This window comes from Phyllostomus hastatus, unplaced genomic scaffold (assembly GCF_019186645.2).
Source record: "Phyllostomus hastatus isolate PE091 unplaced genomic scaffold, TTU_PhHast_1.1 phas_scaffold_93, whole genome shotgun sequence".
NCBI classification, from domain to species: Eukaryota; Metazoa; Chordata; class Mammalia; order Chiroptera; family Phyllostomidae; genus Phyllostomus; species Phyllostomus hastatus.
In genome coordinates, this window is record NW_025334042.1 from 39603314 (window position 1) to 39630307 (window position 26994).

At 36.6% G+C, this 26994-nt stretch overlaps 1 protein-coding gene across 1 annotated transcript in view; it reads right to left on the reverse strand.

Annotated features, from left to right (window-relative positions):
- Positions 1-25230, reverse strand: part of SLCO1C1 (solute carrier organic anion transporter family member 1C1) — a 42515-nt gene extending 17285 nt beyond the window's left edge. The window contains exons 1-9 of the mRNA XM_045829669.1: positions 25055-25230; positions 21537-21690; positions 20403-20544; positions 15863-15995; positions 13506-13630; positions 9901-10047; positions 9192-9290; positions 7476-7718; positions 6317-6481 (exon numbers count right to left, since the gene is read on the reverse strand). Of these exons, the coding sequence (XP_045685625.1) occupies positions 6317-6481; positions 7476-7718; positions 9192-9290; positions 9901-10047; positions 13506-13630; positions 15863-15995; positions 20403-20544; positions 21537-21665 (1183 nt within the window). The 5' untranslated portion in view covers positions 21666-21690; positions 25055-25230. The remainder of the gene's footprint in view (positions 1-6316; positions 6482-7475; positions 7719-9191; positions 9291-9900; positions 10048-13505; positions 13631-15862; positions 15996-20402; positions 20545-21536; positions 21691-25054) is intronic.
- Positions 25231-26994: the final 1764 nt, after the last annotated feature.

Consider the following 26994-nt stretch of genomic DNA (forward strand, 5'->3'; position numbering starts at 1 on the left):
GGAGGGGCTAATTTTTGCTTCTCAGCTGAACTGAGGTTTGTGGGTTAAGTAAGCAGCAGAGATGAGTGTATACTGGGTCCCTGAAGACCTAAACATGAGCTAAGAGGGATCTGATCATTATATTTTTAAAAACAGAGAGAAGATAGAAAATGATACAACAAACCTGGTTACTCATGACCCAAGTTAAAAAATACTAACATTTTCTCTCTTTTTTTCTGATTGTTTAAACAGAGAATATGTCAAGCTGATTCTCCCTTTGTTTTAGGTTTTGTCTTCCTTCCTAAGAATTAAGTGCTGTCATGACTGGACGTGTATCATTTAGGTCCCTGTTTTTACACACACATAGTACTTCACTTTGAATCATTTCTCACAGACTCAAGGTTGACATAAAAAGAATGCAGACTTTTATCCTTTCCCTCAATTCTATTTCCCAAAAGAGATTTGTGGAAAAATACCTTCTAAAAACCAGGTACTGAATAAAAAACCTTCAGAAAATGTGCTTAGGATTTCATTTTATTTTGCAAAGTAAAAGATCAAACCTGGGACATTTGGGGTCATAGCACTAAGAATACCCACTGTTTTCTAGCTCTGTGGTTCCTTTGACCTTTGCCTCCTGCTCTCTGACCTAGAAGACCCTGAGAATTGAAATGGATTATTCTAAGGGTGTTGCTCTTTCAGTATGGATTGTTAACTCTTCTAACACCTTTTTATACCATCAACTTGATTCTCCCTTTCTAGAACATCATAATTCAATTATTAAATCTGCTATAACAGCTTAGCTACAAAAAAATTAAAGCTTTCTATTGTGAACACCTTTCCCCAAGTAATTATCTTAATTTTTCCTTTTCTGTGTGATGCCTTTAAGATAATTACTGTTATCACTGATGGTTGATGTTGATGTGTTATATCTACTGGAAACTGTCTTATTTAATGAAAAAAGTCCAAGAAATTAAGCAAAAATAATTACTAACTGTATATTATGAAGGAGAAGAAAAGATAAGATAATTTCCATGTAACTTAATAGTGATAGAAGCAGCTTAAATGGAAAATCCAACTGTCCATCCAAACTTCTTTCAGCAGTAATTGAAATGGAACTTTTTAAAAAATCCACAAACTTAAAAAAGGAAAGTCATTGTATGACGTACTCCTTAGTCCCTGAATTTGAAACATTTTTGTTGTTTATTTTTCTTTAAGTTTGCTTTGCAGAATTAAAGTATTTAACATGAGGAAATGCTGTTTCTAAACTTTAAAAAGAATAGGGACAGCATACAAGAATATTTATAGCAAAAATAAATTGCCATTGCAACAGTTGGTCTTGGAACTCATCAGGAGATTTATTTTTTCCTCCATGTCATGTCCAATGCTTTCTCTGAGAGTAGAGGGAAAACGTGCTTTCTTCCTGCCTCTCCCATATTTCATCACAGAAAGGATCATTGTCCATAAGCCAAAGAAAAAAACGAAGGAGAAAAGAGAAAGAAGTAAGACAAAAGAAAAGAAGTAAAAACTAAAACAATATCTATCAAATGACAGCTATGTACATTTATGATGCATTTTATATTTTTTCAAGCTAATGATGTATTTATTTTCACCATTCTACAATTAATAAAAATAAACATTAGGGATATTGATTAAGTTACCCACTTATTCTTACTCTGTAGCATTGCACACTTACTAATGTGAAACCAAGATACACTCAAAAAATGATCCTGCCTACAATGATGTGAAATTATTAGACACTATTACTTATCTCTCACAAAAGTACTTGCATTATCTCTAGATGTGACATGACAGAAATTATGAAGAATTTAGGTGACTTGTGATAGGTAGATAGATAAAAAAATTCTGATGATGAATTTGTTTGGATCTCAGAGTCCATCTGAGTGTGCATACAAGGCCACTATAATCAAAACAGCCTGGTGCTGGCATAAAAACAGGCACATAGACCAATGGAACAGAACAGAGAGCCCAGAAATAAACCTAAGTCTCTATGGTCAATTAATATTTGACAAAGAGGGCAGCAACATAAAATGGAGTAAAAACAGCCTCTTCAACAAATGGTGTTGGGAAAACTGGACAGCTACATGCAAAAAAAAAGAAAGAAAGAAAGAAAGAAAGAAACTCAAGCACCAACATACAACATACACAAAAATAAATCCAAGGTGGATAAAAGATTTAAATATAAGCTGTGACACCATTAAAGTCCTAGAGGAGAACACAGGCAGGAAAATATCAGATATTTCATGCAGCAATATTTCCACTGATATGTCCCCTAGAGCAAGGGACATAAAGAAAAAAATAAACAAATGGGATCTCATCAAAATAAAAACCTTCTGTATGGCTAAAGAAAACAGTATTGAAATAAAAAGAGAACCAACTGTATGGGAAAATATATTTGCCAATGATAGCTCAGACGAGGGTTTAATCTCCAAAATATATAAAGAACTCACAGGACTCCACAATAAGAAAACAAGCAGCCCAATTAAAAAATGGGCAAAGGACTTGAACAGACACTTCTCCAAGGAGGACATACAGAGGATCCAGAGACACATGTAAAGATGCTTAGTATCACTAGCTATCAGAGAGATGCAAATTAAAACTACAACGAGATACCACTTCACACCAGTCAGAATGGCCATCATAAGCAAAGCAACAAACAACAAGTGTTGGAAAGGTTGTGGAGAAAAGGGGACCCTAGTGCACTGTTGGTGGGACTGCAGACTGGTATAACCACTATGGAAAACAGTATGGAATTTTCTCAGAAAACTAAAAATGGATCTGCCTTTTGACCCAGCAATTCCACTGCTAGAATTATATCCTAAGAACCCTGAAACACTAATCCAAAAGAACCTATGCACCCCAATGTTCATAGCAGCACAATTTACAATAGCCAAGTGTTGGAAGCAACCTAGGTGCCCATGAATAAATGAATGGATCAAAAAACTATGGTACATTTACACAATGGAATTCCATGCAGCAGAAAGAAAGAGGGAGCTCCTACCCTTTGCAACAGCATGGATGGAACTGGAAAGCATTATGCTAAGTGAAATAAGCTAGGCAGTGAAAGACAAATACCATATGATCTCACCTTTAACAGGAACTTAATCAACAAAAGAAACAAACAAGTTAAATATAACTAAAGACACTGAAATAGAGAACAGGCTGACAGTGACGGCGGGGGGAGGGGGAAGGAAATTTCAGAGGAAAAGGGGAAGGGTTTGCAGGAACAAGTATAAAGGACACATGGGCAAAAACAAGGGGGGAGGGTGGAAATGGGATGGAGGTGGAGAGGGCTGGGAGTGGGAGTAAAAGGCAGAAAACTGTACCTGAACAACAATTAAAGTAAAGTAAAGTAAAATAAAATAAAATAAAATAATAAAATAAAATAAAACAATAAAAGATAAATAATCAGCATCCACAATTTAAAAAAGAGAATTATTAGAATCTTCTTGTCCATATTTAAAAATAATTATGCCCAGAGGGGAAATATAACTCAGAAATTCAGGGGAAATAATTTTATTCCTGGCTATATCAAAATATACATAGAATACATATGCATGATATTGGGCAGGCCACTGAACCTCTCAGAATTTCAATTATTTTAATCTGTGTTAATTCTCCTTAAAAATAATTTCATAGGCAAAGGTATTTCACTTATTACCTCTTCAACAGAGGAATTAGATTACATATAATCTTATTTTCTATTATTAATACATGCCCTTGAAAGTTCTTTTTTAAATAATTTTATTTTAGTTATTGTTCAAGTACAGTTTTCTGCCTTTTACTCCCATCCCAGCCCACCCACCCAGCCCTCCCCACCTCCCTCCCATTTCCATCCGCCCCTAGTTTTTGTCCATGTGTCCTTTATTCTTGTTCCTGTGAACCCTTCCCTTTTCCCTTGAAATTCCCCTGAAATTCCCTCCACTTGAGAGTTCTTTTAATTTCCTTTTATAAAATGAACTTTCAATTTGAAATAAAAAATTCACCATTTTAGTGAGAGAAAAATCATATACTCCCAAATTTTCTAAATGTTATGTACATGTTTTTTAATGAAAAATAAACATATGCTTAAAGATATATCACTTTACTACAGTTCATGGAGAAAAGATGGTCTTTCATTTTGATAAATGATCCTGGACATTCTCCTTCATATTCTAAAAAAAAATTGAAATAGATTATAACCTAAATGTGAAAGTTAAAACAAGCTACTAGTATACATATTAGGAAAACATCTTTATGTCTTTCAGGTTTGAAAAGGATTTCTTAAAATAGCATTAATGACAGAGAAAAAGATTGAAAATTGGACTTAATTAAAATTAAGAAGCTCACGATTAAGAAAGTGAAAAGGTGAATTACAGTCTATGAGAATATATAACACATGTATTTAATAAAAAAACCTTATATCAAGAGAAAAGAACAGTACTCCTACAAATTGATAAGAAAAAGATTGATAATTTTATAAAAATGGGCAAGTGCCTTGAACATAATTAACAAAAAAGAATGTTGAAATAATCAACAAGCCTGCAAAAAGTACTCATCATTAATCATTTACATACAGATTAAACCACAGTGAGATACCACCATACCCCATAAGGATGGTGACAATGAAGAAGACTGATAGTACTGTTATAAGGATGTGGAGCAACCAAAACATTCTGAACATTTCTAGTGGGAGTATAAATTTGCATAACTCTTATGTAAAAAATGTTTGGCAATGTTTACTGGACCTAAATACACACATTCCCTGTGACCCAGCAATTCTGCTCCAAGATACAGCCAAGAAAGTGAGCGTATACACTCACCAAAATACATGTAGAATGATTATGCAGTGTTATTTAGAATAGCCAAAAGCAGCAAACAACCCACATGTCCATCAACAATAAAGTGAGTAAATAAACGGTGGTATATTCATGTGATAGAGTATTACAAAGCAATGAAAAGTGTAACCACTGCTATGTACAACATGAATGAATCTCATAAGATTCACTTTAATTAAAATAATCTAGATATAAAGGAGTATCTAACATATTGTTCCATCTATATAAAGGCAAAACCAGGCAAGACTGATCTGTGAGGATAGAGTTCAGAGTAGGTATTAGCTTTGGGAAAGAGTCTTGAGCAGGAAGTGTCATTGAGTACCCCTTTGGGTATTAAATGGGCTACGTGCTCTGGACAATGGTTACTACAGATTCTCACACACACATATTTGTTTAGCTGAGCTATACATTTAAGGTCTATAAATGTAACTGTTGCCTACAAGTTATACCACAGTATATACAAAGGGAATCTGAAAATAAAAAAGAATGTCTCAAACATTTATTTCTCTCCTATTCTTAGAATTGATTGGCCTGGATGGAGTGTTGGAGAAAAAAACACCAAAAATATTTCTCCACATCAACCAGTAAATAATAAAATTAAATTAATTTGAACCTATTCATGTTGAAAGTAAAAATTCCATGTTATAGTCTGGATATTTAAAATTTAGAGGAAGAACTGCTTGAACAGAGTCCATTGGATTAGCCCCTGCTCAGTGCTCATTATACCGAATTGTTATAGAAAAAATAAATATATCCTAAAATATCAGAGATAAATACATAGAGTGATTCTTTAAATATTTTAAGAAGAATAAGTGATTTTAAACATTGGAGTCTCCCTTCACAAAGGGGAGTGTTAAAAAAATAGAATATATTTTATTTCTTGAAACAGAAAAGATAAAAGTAGCTAATCCAGGTTTTCAAAATATCCAGTTCCTTGCAAGGTGGTGTTCATGTATCTGTAGATTCTGGTTTTTCATTCTCTTTTTTGTCCTGGGACATCTTTCTCATTGCTGACTGTATCACCGTGCTAGAAGCACAACCTCCTGAAATAACCCAAACAAATGCCAGGAATCAGAAGTCTTTTGACTGAGCAAACACAAAGTTTGTTTTGTAATGATATACTTTGACCTGCATAAATATTCCCTTTTTGTCATTCTAGGAAGTGTTTGGTAAATGTCCATAGTTATAAGAGTTTGCCTACACTTGAAAGACAAATATCCTGTATTAGCAATCTTCTAATAAAATGTATGCTTGATCTGTGTGACAGTCTCAAGGTCACTCACCCATTGTTGTGAAGAAATTTTGCTAGAAAGTTGTGGACCACAGACTACCTAGATATTTCACTCTGCTAGATTATTTTTATCACTTTTTTACTTCATATCTAAAAAGTCATAAATTTCCTTCAGTTTAAATACTGGAACAATTTTCTCTAAAAGTACCAAGAGTTAACGAGAGGCAGCCAGCAGCGCCCGCTGGAAAGCATGAAGTGCAGATGAGCGTACCGATAACAAAGTTGGCCTTGGAGGGTGACTGCCCATACTGCTGCTCGATGTACTTCGGTTTGTATGTCACCATGCCAAATAGAGAATTGAACTGAAGGGTGCTCGCACACAAATACAAGAAGTATACTGGATTTCCAAAAAGATTCTTCAATGATGGAAGAAAATCTGTGAGACAAAAATAACAGGGAATGATTAAAGACAGAGTCACACCTGGCAGAAGACAGCGCCTTGGTAGCAGGGCGAGGGCATGGATGGCTGAGTCCCATTGTCGTAGTCACCAGCTGCAGTTATAGTGTGGTGCGCATGCACACTATGGATATCAAGCCATTGACACAAGTCATGGGTGAGATCTGGCCAGTTCAGATCTAGACATAGAGCACTTGCTTCCACAGGCATAAAAGCTGTATTATAGTTAGAGGTATGCTTGCAAGTAAGACAAAAACAGACCCCTCTAACTGATGTGCATGAGAGGCAAGAAGACTCCTAAAGAGCTGGGAGTCACAGACAGGGCATCAACATCAGTTTTCTTGTGTGTTCTTCAAACTTGGGTAATGGTCACAAGGAAAGGCATATGAACATTGTCTCCATTTAATGTATGGAGTTTTGTGTAAAGAAACAAGCTTTGGCATTCTTCCTTCTTCTTACTATGCAGCCAGTTTATTTTTCTACAAATGTAAATATTACTCACTGAGGCCCTTCCCAAGACCAGCTGAGGGAAACCAATCCTTTTCATGGAGACCCATTATCACATGAAGGGAACTCACCAGAACACACTTAGTCTTCCCATCATGGGTGGGAGACAGGTACTGGCACACATTTCTCAAATGGATGAATCTCATCTGTTCTAAAGGGCCACATGCCCTGAAGAGTCTTTTCCTTTCTATGCACCCAGACTGATGTGAAACAGCAATCCCGTGGGGGCGGTTGCAAGGTCTACACTGAGGTGTGAGGGTGGAGATGTCAGCAAGAAAGGGTACCAAGACTCTGGGTCATGTTCTTCAATCATTTTCTAGTAATAAACCTGGCTTTTAAATCTTCATTCATGCTTCTTGTATAGTTTCTCAATGATTTTGGGGAACACAACGAAGGGAAGAGATACCCTATAAAGTCCAAACAGGAAATCTGAAAGTATTTCAGAATCAAAGAGAATCTGGCTCACCTCTTGCCATTTCCATCATTTTTGCTTTTTCTCTACGGGGTGTTTGGTACTCCGTGTGATCATCTATAATAAACTTGGACTTCTCAGAAGAACTGGAATCCTCTCTACTTTGGGGTCTCAGAAGACTCTTTGGTAAACACCAGAAAGGCAGAGCTGCAACAAGACTTAGGACTCCTGCGATTAGGTAACCAAGCCACCAGGCACCTACCCACTGAGGGTCCTTTGGGGTGATGGTTATGTGATCTGACAAAGAGAGAGGACGGCTAAGTAGCATGTACAGCAAAGCCAATGTGTTTAAATAAGCCTCTTTAAAAAAAAATCCCAGCGTTAGCTCAAGCACATTATCAAAACATCTAATAATTCATACATAACTTTTTTTATCTGAATATTATTATCTTGCTATTCAAAGGAAAAAGGGTGGAACATGATGATTTCTTCTGCTGTTCCTTAGATTAAATGCAGAGTCTAACTACTGAAGGGAACCCATGGTTTCTAAACCCTGCCCTGGGGTTTGGCAGAGGGACCCTGGACCCATGGTGGGGTGGGGGGGAAGCACCCTGTGAGGGGTTAGGAATGGTCCAAACCTGCCACCAGCTGCACCACATCAGTGCCATTTCCTCTGATTTACATATTGAAGACCCATCTCAGATTTTACTCAAACAGGGAGCTATGTCCTGCACCCCGCAGCCCAAGTCTAGTCTGGAGCACTACAAATGTATTTACTAAATGGTGTTTAATAGTACTTCAGAACTATTACAGATCTGAAACAAGGTTTGTACATGTAAATAAAACATCAATATCTTATCATAAAAGCTTTATTTTTGACACCATTTCTCATTGGAAAAAAGGTAAGCATTGACAAAGTTTTTTGAACCAAACCAAATATTTTTTAAAATATATAAGAACCTATAAAACATATGACTACACTCCACCTCTATCACGCTCTGTGAGACCAACAAAATAAGCATGTCCCTTGACAACTAGGCTCAGTTGCCACTACATTCAACTCGGTAAAATGTTTATACTAGTTTATCACTGCATCTCCACTGCTTCCCCTTCACCACTTTTCTCTGTAGCACCCATCACACCTATACTCTCTTATCCATATCAGTGTCTCTAGGACTGGATTTTAAAATTCAAGGAGTCAATAAACTCAGCTATTTTGTTCACTTTGTGAAATAGCACCTGGGATAAAGTAGATATAAAATAAATTTTGGAGGTTAATGAATTAATAAATGAATCAAGTTTTTTTAATATACCTGCAGTTTATTTGATTAAAGAAGAACAACTAATGCAAGAGTTGTGCATTCTATTTTACCACAATAATCCTTGGCTTTTCTGGCTAGTCACCAATACATTACCAATTGATGTGATTGTAATATGTTGATACATCTGAAACCAACAAGAGTCAATAAGTGGCCAGTTTTCAGTTTTTAACTGTGCTGGCATGCATTTGAACTGGCTAAGCAGAAATAAAAATAATATGTTGGAATAAAAAACCATGGCTCATCCAGTGCTAATCACCACCTATTTTTCATAATCCACTTATTAATGTGCATGCTGATTCTATCAATAGTAAGTTTTCCATGGATTATTTTCATTTTATGACAGATTACCATCCTGTTATTTTATAAAAAGTCAATTTGCTATTTTTTACACCATCCCATTAAAATTTTATAATAAAATAAATGAATAAATAACAATAAGTTCCCTTACCTAGGTTTACAAAGCCAATGTCAACATACAGTTTGGCACATAATGAGCCTAACAGGAAGCCAAAGATTGGTCCTATAATTGCAACCGTTTGCACACACCCTGCACATGAAAAAATAAATAAATGAAATAAAAATAAAATTAAGAAAAATAAGGTGTCATTTCTTTGCTTTTGTAAATTAATACCGTTTTCAACAAAAATGTAAGGAGATCTGAATAGTACCTGAAAATATTTCATCAACTACTTAAGTGCATTTAATTTGTCAATTTTTCAACTTCATTGAATTAGGAAATAAGTCCTTCCCAGTTTTGGAAGAAAAATGAACCCTTTTAAGCCATTAATTACCTTTCAGTAAGAAAATAACACCAGGACTAACTTTCCTCTCTCTCTCCGTCCCACTCTCTCTCTCTCTGTAACATCCAAATGCGTCAGCAGTCCATGAAGCCCATGAAGATACTTACACAAAGTCTTTTGCCATTGCTGTTCAATTCAGTTACTTTCTTTTAATCTGATGTTCTTTCCCTAATACAAAGGGTCCCTTATTTAAGTTTCTTATATTGTTGAAATCCCAGTATAGACTTCAGAAATGTGTAAACTGAATAAAGGAGTTGGATATGAAGTAAAAAGCCTTCTGCACTTGATTTAGTTTAGAATGGAGTTGAGAAAACCATTTACCCTGCTTCCCAAGAAGACAAATAAGGGGGGCATTACCAATATAGAAAGCTGCATTGTCTTCACTGGCAAAATCATCAAGGTAGGTGATGCCTAGGGGCTGAATGGGTGTTTCTCCAATTCCACGAAGAAGGTTCCCCAGGAAAACATAAACCCACATGGAGGAGCTGGTGTCGATTTCACATTCTTGAAAGTAAAGAAAACAAGATGATTGAAATTAGATTACCACCAAAGTTAATATTTAGTCTGTATTTCTACAAGTTGTCCTAAAATTGGATTAGAATGCAGAACTAAAATAAGCCACAGATACAATTTGATATGCTTGAGCAAGATCGGGAAATGTTTTGTAACTTAACTCAAGAGTTTAGGTGGTGCTGTTCCTGTTTCCTTACTTTTTATTTTCTCTCTTCTTATTTCGTACTTAAACAAAGTTCTTGGAACTCCTACACTCTAATAACATTCAATATCTTCCTGTTTAGGATAAAACACAAAAATCTGAACAAAGACTTCTATTGTCTTAATCTTTAAATTTTTCTATTTTCAGCAGAAATCACTTGTAATTTTATTGCTGACTAAATTTATCTAATTTTTTATCTGAAATTCAAAAAATTTTATGGCTGACACTTCAGCTTTGGGTAGCATTGCCTATAATTACAATCGTTGATAGTGAATAACTGTTTTTGACAGGATTCATGTTTAGAAAACAATTTGTATAAAAATTAAAAACCCTGTAAGCTTTAGTGGTATAACTATTTAACAAAAAGAAGCTTTCACAGTATTTTTAGAGTGAAATCAATGCTAACAACTTTAAAATGCTTTCATAAAAGCCATGTCTTAATATGAATATGTGAAGTTGGATAATTACTCCCATATCATAAGTGAAATATACTTTGAAGAGTTTAGTCACTTTAATAAAGAGGATAATACTGACAACCTCCAATAATCACTTCTGAATACTCCCTTCTGTCAGCCCCTGGGCAAAGTCATTTGTAGGCAATTTTAAATAGAATTCTCCTAGTAATCCTATGATGTAGGAGCTACTTTCACCTGTTAGTAACCCTGAAAGTAATTTTTGAAGGTGAAGTATGGATTATGAAGAACTGGGGTGAATGCCTTCATATAGATGAATCAGTCTGCGTAACAAAAAAGACCACTGTGTAGTCCTGTTCTTCTTGTCTTGATTCCACCACTTCTCATCTTCCCCAGATTTCTATTCCACTCCCCATAATATAATGTGAACTTCTTTTCCAAAAATAGGCTCTGATGTTAGTTCTAGCCCTAACATTTATTTGTGTTATTCTAAGAAGCTTGTTGGTAGGTAATTCTCATAGGTAAGTGTAGACATGTTAGATCTGTGCTTTCCAACATTAGTAGCCATGGTCACATGTGGCTACTGAAATTTAAAGTAATTAAAATTATATAAAGCTAAAAATTAATTTCCTGTCAATGAGTTCTACTTCAAGCACCTAACAGTCACATGAGGCCAATGGCCACTGTACTGGACAGCATGTATATGGATCATTTTCGCCATCACAGATGGTTCTGTTGGGCACCTCTGCTCTAGAGTGCTATGGGAAAAATGGGGGTGTATGTGGCATTTTTGAGAAGAGTCCTGTGTTTACCCTACTATCATCTTTAGGATGAGCCTTCTGTTCATTTTGTCTAATGTCCACATATGTCTATGACTTTAAAGGAAAAAAGGAAAGAAAAAGACTGAGCTGTGAATCTTATACTCTGTACATACTTAACAATGTGTCTCTTTACATTAATAACATCTGCATTCCCCATCCCTAAACCCTATGTTTCTCTTTTTAACATTAGAAGTTTAAATGTTTCCTAATGAGTTGCACTGTCATTTATATCATGTCTCTTCCCTGATTGTCTAAAACAAAACCAAAATAAAATAAAATATCTTCAGTGACTGTACATTGTGTACAGATGAAAATCCAAACTCTTTAGCTTAATTCCTTGCCTTGTTATATGGGCCTGGATTAAATTTATTATCCATCATATTTTTTATGTCCAGTATGTCCTTCCCTCTTTCTCCCCTCCTTTTTCTATATATTTTTTAATCCTCTGGCCCTTCCCTTCATACAAACAGCCAGAGCTCCAGTGTTCATTGTGCAGGAAAAAGCATCTCAAAAGAAAGCATTAATGAGGATGTTTGTTAGAGGAGTGAAAAGGTTATATGATATAGATAAAAGATTTGGATGGCCAACACATAGGTATATAAAAGAAGGACTTCCACACTTTATAGAAATTGATCCCAGGCTAGCAATAGGGAGTGAGTTGGGAGGGTGGGAGGAGGAGTTGAGCGTATTGATGCTGAAGAGCTTTATAGAGAGATGGGATTTGAGCTGCTGCCCATGCATTATCCCAGAGATGTGGCAAACACCTGTAGATAAGGTTTTGGACTCCATGAAATAGGAGAACCTGTGCCAGGACGAGCAAGCCAAGTCCAGGGAGGTGGCAAGACCCTAAACATGAAATGGTTGCACAGTGTAGCTAGGCATCTGTCTTCAGCTCCTCACAGGGTTTTCAGTGTCTGCAGTAACACAGAAGAGATGACTCCCACATCCCTGAGGGTGGCTCATACATAACATTGTTGTGTAATGTGCATCGGCCACATGGAACTCTATCTTTCTAACAAAACTCCCTGACTTCTATGTTATGTGGAAAGTAGAATTATATCCATGTTTCCAAAAGAGTCACTTCTGCATCAGAGAGGGCTGCTGTTCTAAAAGAACAAAACATGGACATAAGATGACCCCAAGACGACAGGTATGACCAAACACTGTGGCTAGAAGGATTAGATAACTAAGATGACAGAGCAGCAATAACGCCAAAAATCCCCCTCCCGTAACTCCCCCCTTTACTATTGTGTAAGCTCTTTAGAATGTAAGCAGCCCCTGGGAAAAGGGTGAAGGTGGGGAGAAATTGAGATTAAGGTTTTCCCATTCTGATGAAAAGAGGCTAAACAGAGAAATTAAAGTGAGTTCTCCAAAAAAATATATTTCTTTTGTATTTGAGCAATGGACTGAGATTTGTTCATGCTAAGCTAGTTTTACCATGATTTCTCAGCCCGTGTTCTCGAACCACTGGAAGCTTTCCTCAGTCACCAGCAATTAATGCTACTTGTCCCATATTATTTGATTGTCTATATATATTCTTAGGATCTCATCATATACTGCTTCATATTCTAAAAATTTTTATGGCACTACAACATCTCAATTTAAGTAGTAAAACTTTTGACAGCAAAAAATTATATATAAGCCCTGGCTGGTATAGCTCAGTGGATTGAGCGCGGACTGGGAACCAAAGTGTCCCAGGTTCGATTCCCAGCCAGGGTACATTCCTGGGTTGCAGGCCATAACCCCCAGCAACCGCACATTGATGTTTCTCTCTCTCTCTCTCTCTCTCTCTCTCTCTCTCTCTCTCTCTCCTCCCTTCCCTCTCTGAAAATAAATAAATAAAATCTTTAAAAAAAAAACTATAGACCAATATCCTTCATAAAAGTAGATATAAAAATTATTTAAAAAAACTTAAAAAAATTATATATAGATATTTTGTCCATACTAAAGCACATATAATATCTATTTTAAAAAAGCTTGCTTAGTCATTGAAGTAAAACAAAATCATCTTACCATTATTTATTTTAGATTGTGCTTTTTCCATAACTGAGGTTGGTAATTGACTGTTAGTCTCCAGGAAACATGGCGAGATGCTACTAGTGGAATTGGAGAAAGAAGAATACCTTTCATATCTGTACCTGTGTAAAAAGAACATTTTCTTTACACTATGGATGCATTTAACATCATCTTGAAAAATATTACATGCGTAATATTGATCCATGACTCATTAGGTTACATGTTTGGGTTCTCATTTGTCCCTGAAACTGTATCACCACACCAAACCAGTGTTTCATAGCAGAGTTTGCTATAGACAACCAGAAAATCTGATTCACAGGCATAATATTATATTTGAACCAATTGTCCAGTGCAGTGAAAGAAAATAAAAGTAAGACTTATTCATAGAAACTCATTTTAATATAAAATAATGACTAAAAGTCACATACTCTCTTGGAGAAAAAATATCCAACACTTGGTAAAATCATGATTATCTCTGCATCAGAGGAAGAGCAGTGATTTAGCAACCATGGTCATTGGCACTGCATTTATTACAGTAGTAAGTTTAGTGGATCAACCATAGTGCTGAATCTAGAGAACTGATGATGATACACGGGCCTTTTGAGCCATTTGTCCAGATGGTATACTTCTTCTTCTCAGTTTATTAATCTGGCTCTAAGTTATTTCTAATTGTACCCTTTGTTCTGTTAATGAGGTTACAGTGGCAGCTGGGTTAAAGAGCCAATGCTGAGTGATAGGGCTGTGATAATTCACTCTGGAGTTCCCAAGCACCATGATGCCTCTCAAATGATCCTTCAGGAGCCAATTTCTATGCTCCAATTGCACCCTTCAGAGGAGAGACAGCTGATAAAAGGGCATCACAATGTCATCTGGATCCTCCTTTTGTTCAGGCAGTATGTGACTAAAGACTGGTAATCATGGTGCTGTAATTGAAATATTAATAGTAAACCTATTCTATGTGGTAAGGGAAAGATGTATAGAGTTATGAAAATATTCAGGTTAAAAAATGGGTTAATTTATATCAGTTTTGCAAAACCTACAATTCAGAGGGCCCCATGGTATAAATGCTTTCAAATCAGAGATCAAGTGGGGGCTAGGCGGATTGGAGACTCATTTTCTCAGCCTTTTCTTTTGTCCCTATCTTCCCCACTGGTTCACATAACACCTTTGTAGAACTTCAGTGATGCAAGTAAACTTCTGCCCTGTGGAAAGGAGGCCAGAGATGTGTCCAAAGAGCAGGCAGAAGTCCTGAAGCCTCAGGTCCCTCTCCAAGTAAAAGCGAGGGAAAGGGAAACCATCCAAACAGGTAGGAAAGATCCCACACAGATGACCCTATGCGCTGCTTTTACAGGCTGGTCACAGAGTGCAAAATCTGACTGTTTATGTAAGAGACTCCTAGGTCACTTATATATAATCCAAGGAAGAGCTTGGACCAGATCATTTCTAAATGTCTCCAGCTCTAAAATGTCACAATGCAGTGATCTAGAGTGGGCAGTAATCAAAGTATTAGTTGATGAATAGCTTTAAAAATTATTCACTTGTTTAGACATGTCTTGGGAGTCACTTTTATCAGTCAGCAATGGGTAACCCCAGAGCAGGGAGGCACCGTGGATGTGCATAAGGAAGTCAGAACACATGACACTCAGACCTGAGAAAGTCACCAGACTGTTTAAATCATGGTACCTAGCTTTAAAGTAAAAAAAGCATAAAATATGTTCTCCTACCCCACAGATTATTGTAGGGTGAAATGACATCATAAAGGTGAAACCCTTTGGAACTACTAAAGCTGTGTTAGTACTAACAAATGTACTAACAAAAGTCCCAAAAGTAGATTTCAGGGTTAAAGGATATAAATACCCGACTGTTATGGAGGAATTTCTATGAGATAATATTTATAAATTGAATACTTATTTGAGTTAAAAATATACCCTCATATCAATGTCCTGCCAATCCAGTGTACCATGATCCAGCGTGTTATCTGCAGCATTCATTCATTACCCAGCTGACACTGTTTGATATTTATCATGTAATACATTAATTTCTTTTTGCTTACATATTTTGCCTCCACAGCTAAATGAAAGCATTTGAATAAGACATATAAGTGAAAAGTTTCCTTTAATTTTGTTGATGTCAATACATAGTAGTACAAGTTTTTTCACAGATTCTTAAATCATAAGTGAAACTGCAAGTGGTCTGAAATTTCACCCAAGGAGGACATAATAAAAATAAGATGTAAATTATCATGGTTTAAACCATGGGCTATTTTTTAAATTTAAATAATTTATTGTAACCACAAAAAGGGAGAAACGCAGTGGCGGGTGTGAGCCAGAGCAGGACGCTGGGATTAGACTTACTGTTCCATGAAGAGCTGAGGCAACGCGATGAGCAGCGTCCCGACGCCCATGACCAGGCAGCCTGCGCCGATGATTTTTGGCCTGTGAAGTCTGGCTCCAAAGTAGCTAACGAATGTTATAACTAAAAGATTCCCTTTGAGGGAAATAACAAAATGTTCATAAGTTAGAGAACTCAGAAAGTCATCAGAATAACTAAATGAATTTAACTGAATGTCTGTAACTAGTCTAGCCAGATTTTGTTTTGACTAACCCGTCTCCCACCATCATTCCTATCTTTTGACTTTCTTTCCTTCAAGCGGAGCTGACTGCTGAAATTGCCTTCAGACTCATTACTCCAATCATGTCACCCCTTTGTCAGAACCCTTTAAGGACCAGCCCTTCCACCTCATTTGCACACACCCTAATTATTTGTCCTTCTAAAGTGTTTTATCTGTAATCAAATGGTAGAAGGCATCTTTTAGCTGTTATTTTAAGTTTTCTTTGCTGATTTTGAAACAAACTTTATTAGTTTCTTCATTAAACTTTATTACCATTTCTTCACTTATTAAAGTTTTCTAATAAAACTCTTAGTTTCCCATTTGCCCTTGAAACATACGTTGTATTTTCTTGCTTTAGCTGATATTCCCTAAAGAAAAAGGGAAACAACTGTACCTGACTTTAAATGAAGTCAAATGATAAAATACATACTAATACACAAATGATACTTTACAATTTGTTTATATACTTTTTTACAAAAGGATAAGACTCAAAATTGAAATAAAAACTGCTACACATAAGCAGATTTAGGAACACATCAATTATATAGCCTTGTATAATTTTTGTTATATACTTATTATAAACATTTTATGATCTATAAAATCTCCACACAATATATCCACCTATCTCTTTTTTTAAAAAAATACTTAAGGGATGTTTTTTAAAGGTGGGAATTAGGCCTTTCTAAAATGTCTGTAAAGGTGCAGGCGATGATGGTGTTAATTGACTGGACATGCTTTAGGGGAGATGCTCTCATGTCTTCTTGTGCACCAAGTGACCAGAAGGAGGTGGTGAGGGAAATAGAAACATTTAAAGTGCAGAATCTTAGTAGCTCCCAACAGTTTCTGATTCCATGGATCTGAGGGCAGGCCAAGAAATCTGCAGGTTTAATACTAGCTCAAATGTGTTGGTGGGGATGGCTCCTGGAACAGACTTTGACGAACACTCTTTACGGTCTCAGATATCAGAGAGCTATAAAGTTTAAACCACTTTCATTTGGAAAATGTAGTTTTTAAGATCTGGAACATTAGACAAAGCAAGAACTTAGCAATGCTGGGGCAATTGATTGTGATGGCTGATGGGTAGCCGTGAATTAAAGTCCTTCTCGATGTTTCCAATTTTCTAGCAAGAGTGTTTCCTTACATCTGTAAGCAATCATTTAATTTACTACTGTTTATTCACATTGCCAGCTTTAGTCAAATGTAAAAAGAGCAGTAATTTTAATAACCTTGAGAACAATAGTGATAGTGAGAAAAGTGGATTGCACGGTGGTGGCTTCAGGCTTTATAGCTCTAGAAATACATAGCCTCCATTTAACTTTCAAATTGAAAAAGTTGAGTATAAGATTTCTCATTCAACAGTTAAGCATTTAGTAGAAGAAATTTTGTATCGCACATATTGATAATTACATCTATGTTTGTGTTAAAGTGTCACAATAAATAAAACAAAAATGACTCCTGCTGGGAATGCAAAATCATATAGCCATTTTGAAAGACAGTTTGGTGGTTTCTTAAAAAAGTAAACATTTTTTAATCCTCACCCAAGAATATGTTTCTTATTGATTTTAGAGAGAGAGGAAGGGAAAGAGAGAGAGACATTCATTGGCTGCCTCCTGAATATATCCCAACCAGGGATCAAACCCACAACTGAGGTATGTGCCCTGATCGGAATTGAACCTGCAACCTTTTGGTGTGTGGGACAGTGCTCCAACAAACTGAGTTACCCAGCCAGGGAAAAGCTAAGCATATTTTACCATATGTTCCAGCAACCATGCTCCTTGGTATTCATCTAAAGGAGGTGGAAATTTATGTCCATATAAAAACCTGCACATGGATATTTACAGACTTCACTCATAACTGCCAGAAATTGGAAGGAACTAAAATGTCCTTTAATAAATGGATGGATAAACTGTGATTCATTCAGAAAAGAGACTGTTGCCTTAGCACTAAAAAGAGATGAGTTATCCATGGAAAGACATGGAGGAACCTTGAATGCATATCACTAAGTGAAATAAGCCAATCGGAAAAGGCTTCATACTATATGATTCCGACTATATGGCATTCTGGGAAAGGCAACACTACGGAGACCATAAAAAGATCTGTGTTTTTCAGGGTGAGGGGCAGGGAACAGGTGACTGGGCAGAGCAGAGGGATTTTTGAAGCGGTGGTACACAGTGGGGCACTCACATAGTGGATGTACGTTGTACATTTGTTCAGTCCTACAGAATGTACAACACCAAGGGTGAATGAACCTCGGGTAAACTGTGCATTCTGGATGATAACAGTGAGTCCTTGTGGGTTTGTCGGTTGTAAAAATGTCCCAGTCCAGTGAGAGATGTGTGCAATGGGAGAGGGCATGTGTGTGTGAAGGCAGGGTGTGTGCAGAAAATATCGGCATCTTTGATCCGTTTTTTCTGTGAACTTAAAACTGCTCTAAAATATGAAGTGTATTACATACTAAAATGCAAAAGAGCAAAACTCTTTATCTATGGGAAAGAAAATACATGGAAAATATTTGAAACAGAAGTTAATATCTGGAAATGTGAGCAGGTCATGATATAGAAAAATTTTATTTTCTTGGCAATTCTCTGTGGTTGTTGGAGAACAAACCCTGTGTCCTGAAAAAATACTTGAAATGAAATTGAGCATGTAGCATGTATTAGATGATAATGCCAAATGATGTGAAAGGATAAATGAAATTGTTCTGCAAAAAAAGAAGAATTGACAGCTAGAGACAGAGGGTTGAAATAGGTCCAGAGTCCTAGAAGGAAGGAATGTGGAAAGAGGAAAGAAGAGAATATTAAAATTTGGTGAAAAAAATGTACCTTCCTGGAGAACAGTGAAAAGAAAATAACTAGAGCAAACTTGTAATGTTTCAGATAAAATTTTGTAATGGAAGTAAGGAAACTTGAAATTATTTTATTGTGTCTAATCCAATAAATAATTTCTATCCTTAGAATGGTCTAGAAGAATTAATCTGTCAAGTTGTTCTGGGACCTGAAAATCTAAAAAATAGTTTAGACCCGATTCTTTTTTTTTAAAGATTTTATTTATTTACTTTTAAAGAGAGGAAAAGAGGGGAAGAATGAGAGGGAGGAAAAACATCAATGTGTAAGAGATATGTGTATCTGTTGCCTCTTATTCACCCCCGACTGGGAACTTGGCCCGCAACCCAGGCATATGTCCTGACTGGGAACTGAACCAGTGACTTGTTCTCAGGCTGCCACTTAATCCACTGACATGCACTAGCCAGGGCAGATTCTTTTAAGTTTCTTCAGTTTAAAATATTTTTATTCTATAATCTAAAGTGAGCATAAAGTGTCATTGATATTTAGCTTTCTATGTGTTTAGTCCTCCTGTCTGAGTTTGATTTATTCTTCTGAGTAGCACCAGTTACCTCTTTGTATTTGTTTTTTCATGATGTAGTGTGTCACCCTTACCCTGAGTCTCCAGGGCCCTTCATTCAGTGCAGGGTCATAGGTAGGGCAGGCATCAAGGAGTAAATCAACTACCTAAGGAGTTTACACAAAGCAAAGATATGACCCGATATTTCTGAACATCTTTGCTACACAAACTTTGTCCGTTGGCTAACAGCATCAGTATCATCTGGGGAAAGTTACCGAGTGAAGCAGAAGCTGTAGCCATCAGAGATTTTTACTACAGCATATACTTGAGTCCCATATTGGCAGTAGTGACCACAGAGCCACTATTCTACATTAACAAAGAATTAAAGCCTCTTATTAATCAATTCAGGAAGCTAACTGGGATCACGTCCTTTCAAGTCCTTCCAAAATTCTGAATGAACTCAACTGGTCTTTTCAAATTCTAAAAGAGTGTCTATAGTTAATGGCTAACCAAAGACACCTGAGTGAAGGATTTTTATTATCTGCTTTGCTCTACTGTTCTTGTCAACAGAATTCTTCTCTTCCTTGGGTACTGGGTAGAAACACCCTCTAATGGTTTAACTTCTTGTATAATTATAATAATTTTTCATACAGCCCATTTGGGTTCTTCTAAATATTGAATCACAGAGCTTCCAGGATCTAAGACTCTTCTGTAAAGACATTGCCCACATACTTTAAACTCGAAATACTAATAGCATCTCACCCTCTCCCCCAGGGAAGTCTCTCACTCTAGGAACTCTGAAATGTATGACCCGTAGAGTAACGAACACCCGGAAATACATTGTGGTTGCTCAGAGAGAACGGCTTGCAGTGAGGATGTTCTTCAGCCATGCCTAGAAGACCTTGAACTTGAAAGGGAAGTCAGGCATCTGTAATACCTACCAATTTCAAAGCTTCCATCGATAACTCCCACCAATGAAGAAGGGATTTCAAACCTTCTCTCTATCTGGGTGATGGTGCTCTTCAGATAGCCTTCTGCCAGCGCCTTGGCAAAGTAAACAAAAGACAAGGCACCCAAGAACATCTGGAAAATATGACAGGTCACACTTAGTCTGACTCTAGCCTAACAGCAACTGGGAACTTACTAAACAAACAAACAAACAAAAAATTCAAACAGAGAAAAATGTAACAAGCATGTTGTCATTGAAAATTTTATTCAAGCATTTCAGCCTTAAGTGCATGTATATTTCTAAAATTTCTCTTGGAAGTTACAGCATTTTTACTCTGAATGTATGTTGAACTCCTTTTCTCTTCTTCCTTCCTCCTTCTCTCAAAGGACATTAAAAGGAGTCTTGACTTTGAAAGAAGATTCTTTGTATGGTGAAGCAAAGAGAGGGAAGAGCCAATCACAGTTAAGAAAATAAAACAAACACCATAACCAACATGTAACAAGTTTAGCACCCATGGCTGTGTGTTTCACATTGGCAGTGCATGCAACCTTTTGATAACTGGCTTATGTATTTTGCTAGACCCGGGTGTATGATAGGGTAACCACAGTGTGGGTCAGCATTAATATGGAAAAAGACGTATATTTGTTGAGTGAATGTTTGGTACCAAGAAATAACAGGAACTTGGAGTGACAAAGAGCACCATTGAACTCCCTCCATCCCTTCCTGTGTATCAAGAAGTCAAATATTTCATTTTTAAAATGGAAATGATGTAATGCTTTATAGATTAACTACACATAGTATAATATCTGGTAGCTGGTACATGGTAGATGTTTAATAAATATTAGGTTCTCCTTTCTCTCTGCTTTCTGTTTAAAAGGGAATTCAAATGAGCAAGGAAAGGAATTTAAGCTAGACGGTCAGGCGGAGGTTGCTTTCACTGCCTGGCAAAGTGCAGTTTCAATAAATTGCATTGAGATCACTTTTTAAGAAAGAAAAAAAATTGCTTTTAGTTATATTGTATAGAAAAGCATCTGGACAGAGAAACAAGACTACCAACTCCTCTTAATTCTTTGTTATTCTTCAGTTAACTACTTACAGTTTTTTTTAGCATTTAATTGTTTGTTACCTTTAGTTCACCACAGCACGGTGGTTTCTCCTCTGAGGGGGAATATTCTGTTTTAAAGGAAGGCCTCTCAACAGGTTGCACTGAATTTTTGCAGAATAACTGGATATTTTCTTTGGATGAAGTGTCCATTATGAAAATGTTCCTTGACTCGGATCTGTCAAAGTTGATTTTAAGTAAAAAACAAAAACACTGCATTCAAATTCACATAGTTTATTAAATAATATTTTTATTTCACAGTAGATCATAATTCTGTAGACAAAATTTGACATGAAGGTCCCTTATTGTACCACAGTAAGCTGGCAAAGTTACTCAATTAAAATTGACCAGGATGTTTGATGAACTAAGCCTGCTATCAGGACTTGGTTGCCAGCATTCCCTCCAGTTTAAGCCTCATTATGGCAAAGAACAAATTTAAATGTTGCCTTAGGAATAAATAATGAGGTAGAATTTTGCTAACTTTGTGGTCTTGCCAGTTTCAAGGAGAAGCAAGCAGGAAAGGAAGAAGAGGAATTCAACCATTTGAGTATTGCTTCATTAGAATTAAGTCTTTAAAGCCTTTAAATCTATGTTATTAGCAGAATGGATAGAAAAGCCCATTGTGGAGCCATAGAGCACACTGTGATTCTGTAAGTCTGCAATATCCAAAGGCTTAAAATATGGCAGAAAGAAAGAAAGAAAAGAAAGAAAGAAAGAAAGAAAGAAAGAAAGAAAGAAAGAAAGAAAGAAAGAAAGAAAGAAAGAAAGAAAGAAAGAGAGAAAGAAAAGGGAAAAAAGAAAGAAAATGAACCAATTTGTGTATTGTTTTAGTTTGGCCAATGAGGAAGCAGCAAAATTTATATCTGAGACTTTGATTTAACTCAAGCAAAAGTAGTCTCTGGCCTTCCTTAAGTAAGAAAGACAGCCTCCCTTTCTATGTTTAGTTTCCCACCCTCCTTGTCCTTACCTAGTCCTGGACATGTTCACATACTCTGACCCTGTTTTGTGCCTGTTCACATCTTTAGGATTCTACATGGCTCAGGGACTGCCCACAAAAGTAATCTAAGTGAAAGAATTAAAAAGTAAAATAACTTCTGTGCCCTGGCTGGGGTGGCTCAGTTAGATGGAGTATTGCCCCACAGCAAAATGTTGTGAGTTTGATTCCCTGGTCAGGGCACATGCCTAGGTTGTGAGTTTACTCCCTGGTTTGGGTGCATAAGATTCTCAGTTCGAATGCATATGGGAGGAAACCAGTTGATGCTTCTCTTTTGCATCAGCGTTTCTCTCTCTCCCCTCCGCTTTTCATTGAAAGTAATAAAATTCATCATTCCTGAATTTAAAAAGACAAACTCTAAGAAACTAAGAACATTGAGATTCTTCTCTACAATTATCTGATACCAGCCAGCTTCATATATTCATTGCATCACTGAAACTACTTTTCCAGAACAATAACTTGTAAGAGCAATGAACCAGTGTTTAGGAAACATTGCGTTATATGATGTTAAATAGGTTTCTTTAGTAAAAACTACTGAGTACCTTTAATTAAATACCCAGAAAAACCCATTACTTGATTTTAAAAAATCAAAATAACTAAATGTCCAATAAATTATGGAATACTCATGCAATAAAATCTTTTAAAACCCTTAGAAATTAGTATAAAGGAGTAAATATAGTTTCATAGAACAATTTTCATCAGAGTTGTTTTTAAAAATACATGCTCCTGAACAGTATAAATAACATTCTATTTTATAAAAGAAGCACCCATATATGTTCATATATGTATATGTATAGAAACAAAACTTAAAAAAGTTTATTAAGAAAATGTTAACATTATTTCTTATAGGTGATATTGCAGATAAGTTTTTTAAATGTTTTGTGTGTTACTTTCTAAGCTTTCTTTATCAAATACCAATTTCTTATATAAAAATATTTTAAAGTAATAAAGATATAAAAATATCACCAAGCAAAAAAATATAAAACTGAAAGATTTTAAAATACAAAATGAATAATATTAAATGCACAGTTTAAAATGCAATCTTCTTCCCAGAACCAACTATATAATTCAAATTGACCTACTGTTTTAGAAGTTTAGAAATAATAGTTCCCATTAGACATAATATTACTGCCAGTGACTAGAAAATGTAAATAAACTATTTAATAAAAAATTATTATCACTTACCCTACCTGTATATTGAAAATATTAAAAGGGTTACATTCAGAATGCTCATGCTAAAGAGAAAAAATTATGCTGAAAAGAATACGAAAAACTTGAGACACCAAAATACATTGCCTTCTTGTGTCTGGAGATGTTGACACTAAAATTAGTGTAACTAGAATCCAGGAGCGATGCCAAAACAAGAGAACTGTAGTCATCCTAGTGGATGCTGTGTTAGGGCAAAATGATATCCAGTTTAAAATTTTGACACTAAATAGTTTTACTGAAAATATAATTTTAGGGAAAAGGCAGAAAACTGTACTTGAACAACAATAAAAAAAGAAGATATAATTTTATCTTGATGGCTAATTTACATATCAAGTGCAGGATGTTTCAAGGAGGCTAGTTTATGAGCATTGAGTTTTTCATTTTTCTGTGAAAATAGGAAGAAACTCAGTGACATGAATGAAAGATCTTGGGGACCTGCAGGTGCTCTTTCTCCTTTTCTCTTTATTGCAACCGCAGAAGTAGAGCAAAAGCACACGGTTATTTAGAAAGATTTGCATTTGGTAAATTCTTCATCATTCTCCTACTACTTAAAGAGATTTACTCCAGAAAAAGAGTCACGGCAATGTTTTCATCCAACACCCTGGACTGTAGTATAACTTATTCTGGAGGTCAAAGAAAAATAAACCAAGTGGCTTTTTTTCTTCATTTTAGTTTTAAAAAATTGAATTCTCTGTTCACATGAGTTTGAAAATCAGGCTCCCCATTGTTAAAGAGCTCAGATGACACAGACAGTTGTAGCTGGAGACACAAATGCATGATCTCCTGTGCCTTGGTCTTGGGACCCACAATGCAGCGGTCAGCCTCCAAAGACCGATCCAAAGTCAGAAAGGCACCACCTCCCATCACTGCCTTCTCCTAGTCATCTCTCATGAAGAAAACTATTCTACTAGCTTGTCTTCTGGACACCAGGATCCCTCCCTTCAGGAGGGAAAATAACTTCATGGTACTTGCAGAGAAGGAATGTGTGTTCTTTAGTAGGCTGGCCCTCCAATACAAGTGTTTGTGTAGATCAGATTTAATAGGTACTATTTATGATCCAGGTGATATATATACATTTTTGGCTCAGAGCAGTTAAATAACTTGTCAAAAACTACCCAAATAATAAGCATCAGAGTCAAAATGTGAGCCTAGATCTGAGTGTGTCTGACTTCTTTAACCCATCTCTTCTATTTCCACCAGCCTAACAAGGGGCCCAAGAACTTTTGTGGAAAAATGTTATGGATAAGACACTATGCAGAACTCAAGGGTTTATTAACCTTTCACCTGTGAGAATCTGACGTGATGGTCACAAAATAGGAAAGCAGAAACCAAATCTTACCTGGAGGTGGAGGTCAAAGACAGCCAGTTCCTCTCAATGTGCTCAGCAAGAGGCTGGACCACACTCCACAGGCTGGGAGAGCAGACTGGGCTGAATGACCCAGCAGCTCTGAGCAGTGTTGCCAGTTGGGGAGTGCTGGATGGGTGCAGAAAGAGCAAATTAGGGGGAAGAAAAGATGGAGGGCATGGCCTCACCCCTGGGCAATCTCTTTTCTTTCCTTTTTGCTCCTGGCCTCTTTTCTCTGGCAGTCGGCAGAAAGCAGACCACGCTGGCAAAGCCCCTGACATGCATCTCAGCTCCCAGGGCACAGAAAGAGCTGAAGTCTTTGAGCCATTTCTTTGCAATTTGCTGCAAGTTTAAGGCCACACGTGATAAAGCTTTCTTTATGGAAGAGAGTGAAAAAAGAAAAGACCACTTGTGATCTTGCTGATTCCCAGAAAACACAACTCTGCAGGGGGCAGAGGGCAAGGGAACAGAAGCAGGAGGAGGGACGGAAGTTTGTAACAAAGATCCCTCCTTCTCCTTCCAAGACGTTTTTTAAGCCAGCAGGTCCTTGAGGACATCACTGGATCCTGTTTTTTATTATTATTATTATTATTATTATTATTATTATTATTAAAAAAGGGCTCCTTGAGCTAAATTCCTGCATGGTTTCTTTTCCCATCAGGGTTCTAGAATCTGCAGGGACTAAATATCAGGTCAGGATCAAGACTCTGCAGAGTTTTCTCCAGAAAGAATTATGCTCACATCCGCAATTACCAAGTCTTAAAAATAGGAGAAAAAAATTGAATTTTTGGCATTTAGTTATCCTATCTAAATTCCAAGGCAAGATAACTCCTTGCACTGAGAAATTTTACAATTCTAATAAATTCTTTTCCCAAGAGTACCATTTTAGAGGATTTCGAGCTCATTAGCTTGCATTTGGTTTGTTACTAATAAATGAATTTGCTACCAGAATTCTCCAGGATCTACCCCATTCTTAAATGATTGTGACTCTGACCTGCTGTGGGGTCATGCTGGCCACGGCTTTTCCAAACCCCATAACGGAAGGCTGGCTGGAGGGCTCCTGGCCAGAGGGAATGTGCACTGCTTTGGAAATCGATTGTAATTCCTGCCTTATCTCCTTTTGGTAGTGACTTCTTGACCTTTTCCCTCTGCGCGTACACACTGAGGTAAGGTAGTTAAAAGTCACGTGCAAGACACATGCCCCCTTAGTTTGGGACTAAGCCTTAAAACAAGTCTGGGCTCAGGGAGGTGCCCTCCTGCTTTGCTGATCTGCCCTGTTGTTGCTCTCTGGAATGTGAGTAATAAAGGCCATGTCTGCTTCATCCAGTCCTCCTTAGGGTTTTCTCAGCTCATCTGAATGAGCAGCCCAGATTCCTAGGCTCGACCTCCTATGTTACACCTGGTCACTTAACTTTTCTGAGTTTAACTTCCTCCTTTGTAAAGCATAATTTTTATTAAAAAAAAAAGAGATTCACAGGAGTTTTTTTTTATCAAATTATATTGTGCATGTATTCAAAAGTACATGGGAAATAACAAAGCATTAAAGACCAGAAGCTACCATTACATATATAATTTCAGTTCACATAATGGTCTGGATCATAAATCAATAATAAAATATTATAATCAGCATAATTTACTATGGAAGAAAAAAACGATGAGAGAAAAATATAGAACAAGCCTTACAATAAAGCAACGGTACGCCTCCAGACTCTGAAAGAGCAAATATTTTAGTTTAGCAATCACCCCAGCCTTTGCATCAGGAATAGTGAGTAAACAGCTCAATAGATCTCTGACTTTCAACGTGTGCAGCAGGCAGCCACTGATGCACGAAGGAGAGGCAGTATTTACCAGCCAAAAGTGCAAAGGGCCTACTTTTCTTCACCAAAAATTTGTGATTCTCCCCTGAGAGTAATTTGGTCTCTTCCCAGCTTGCT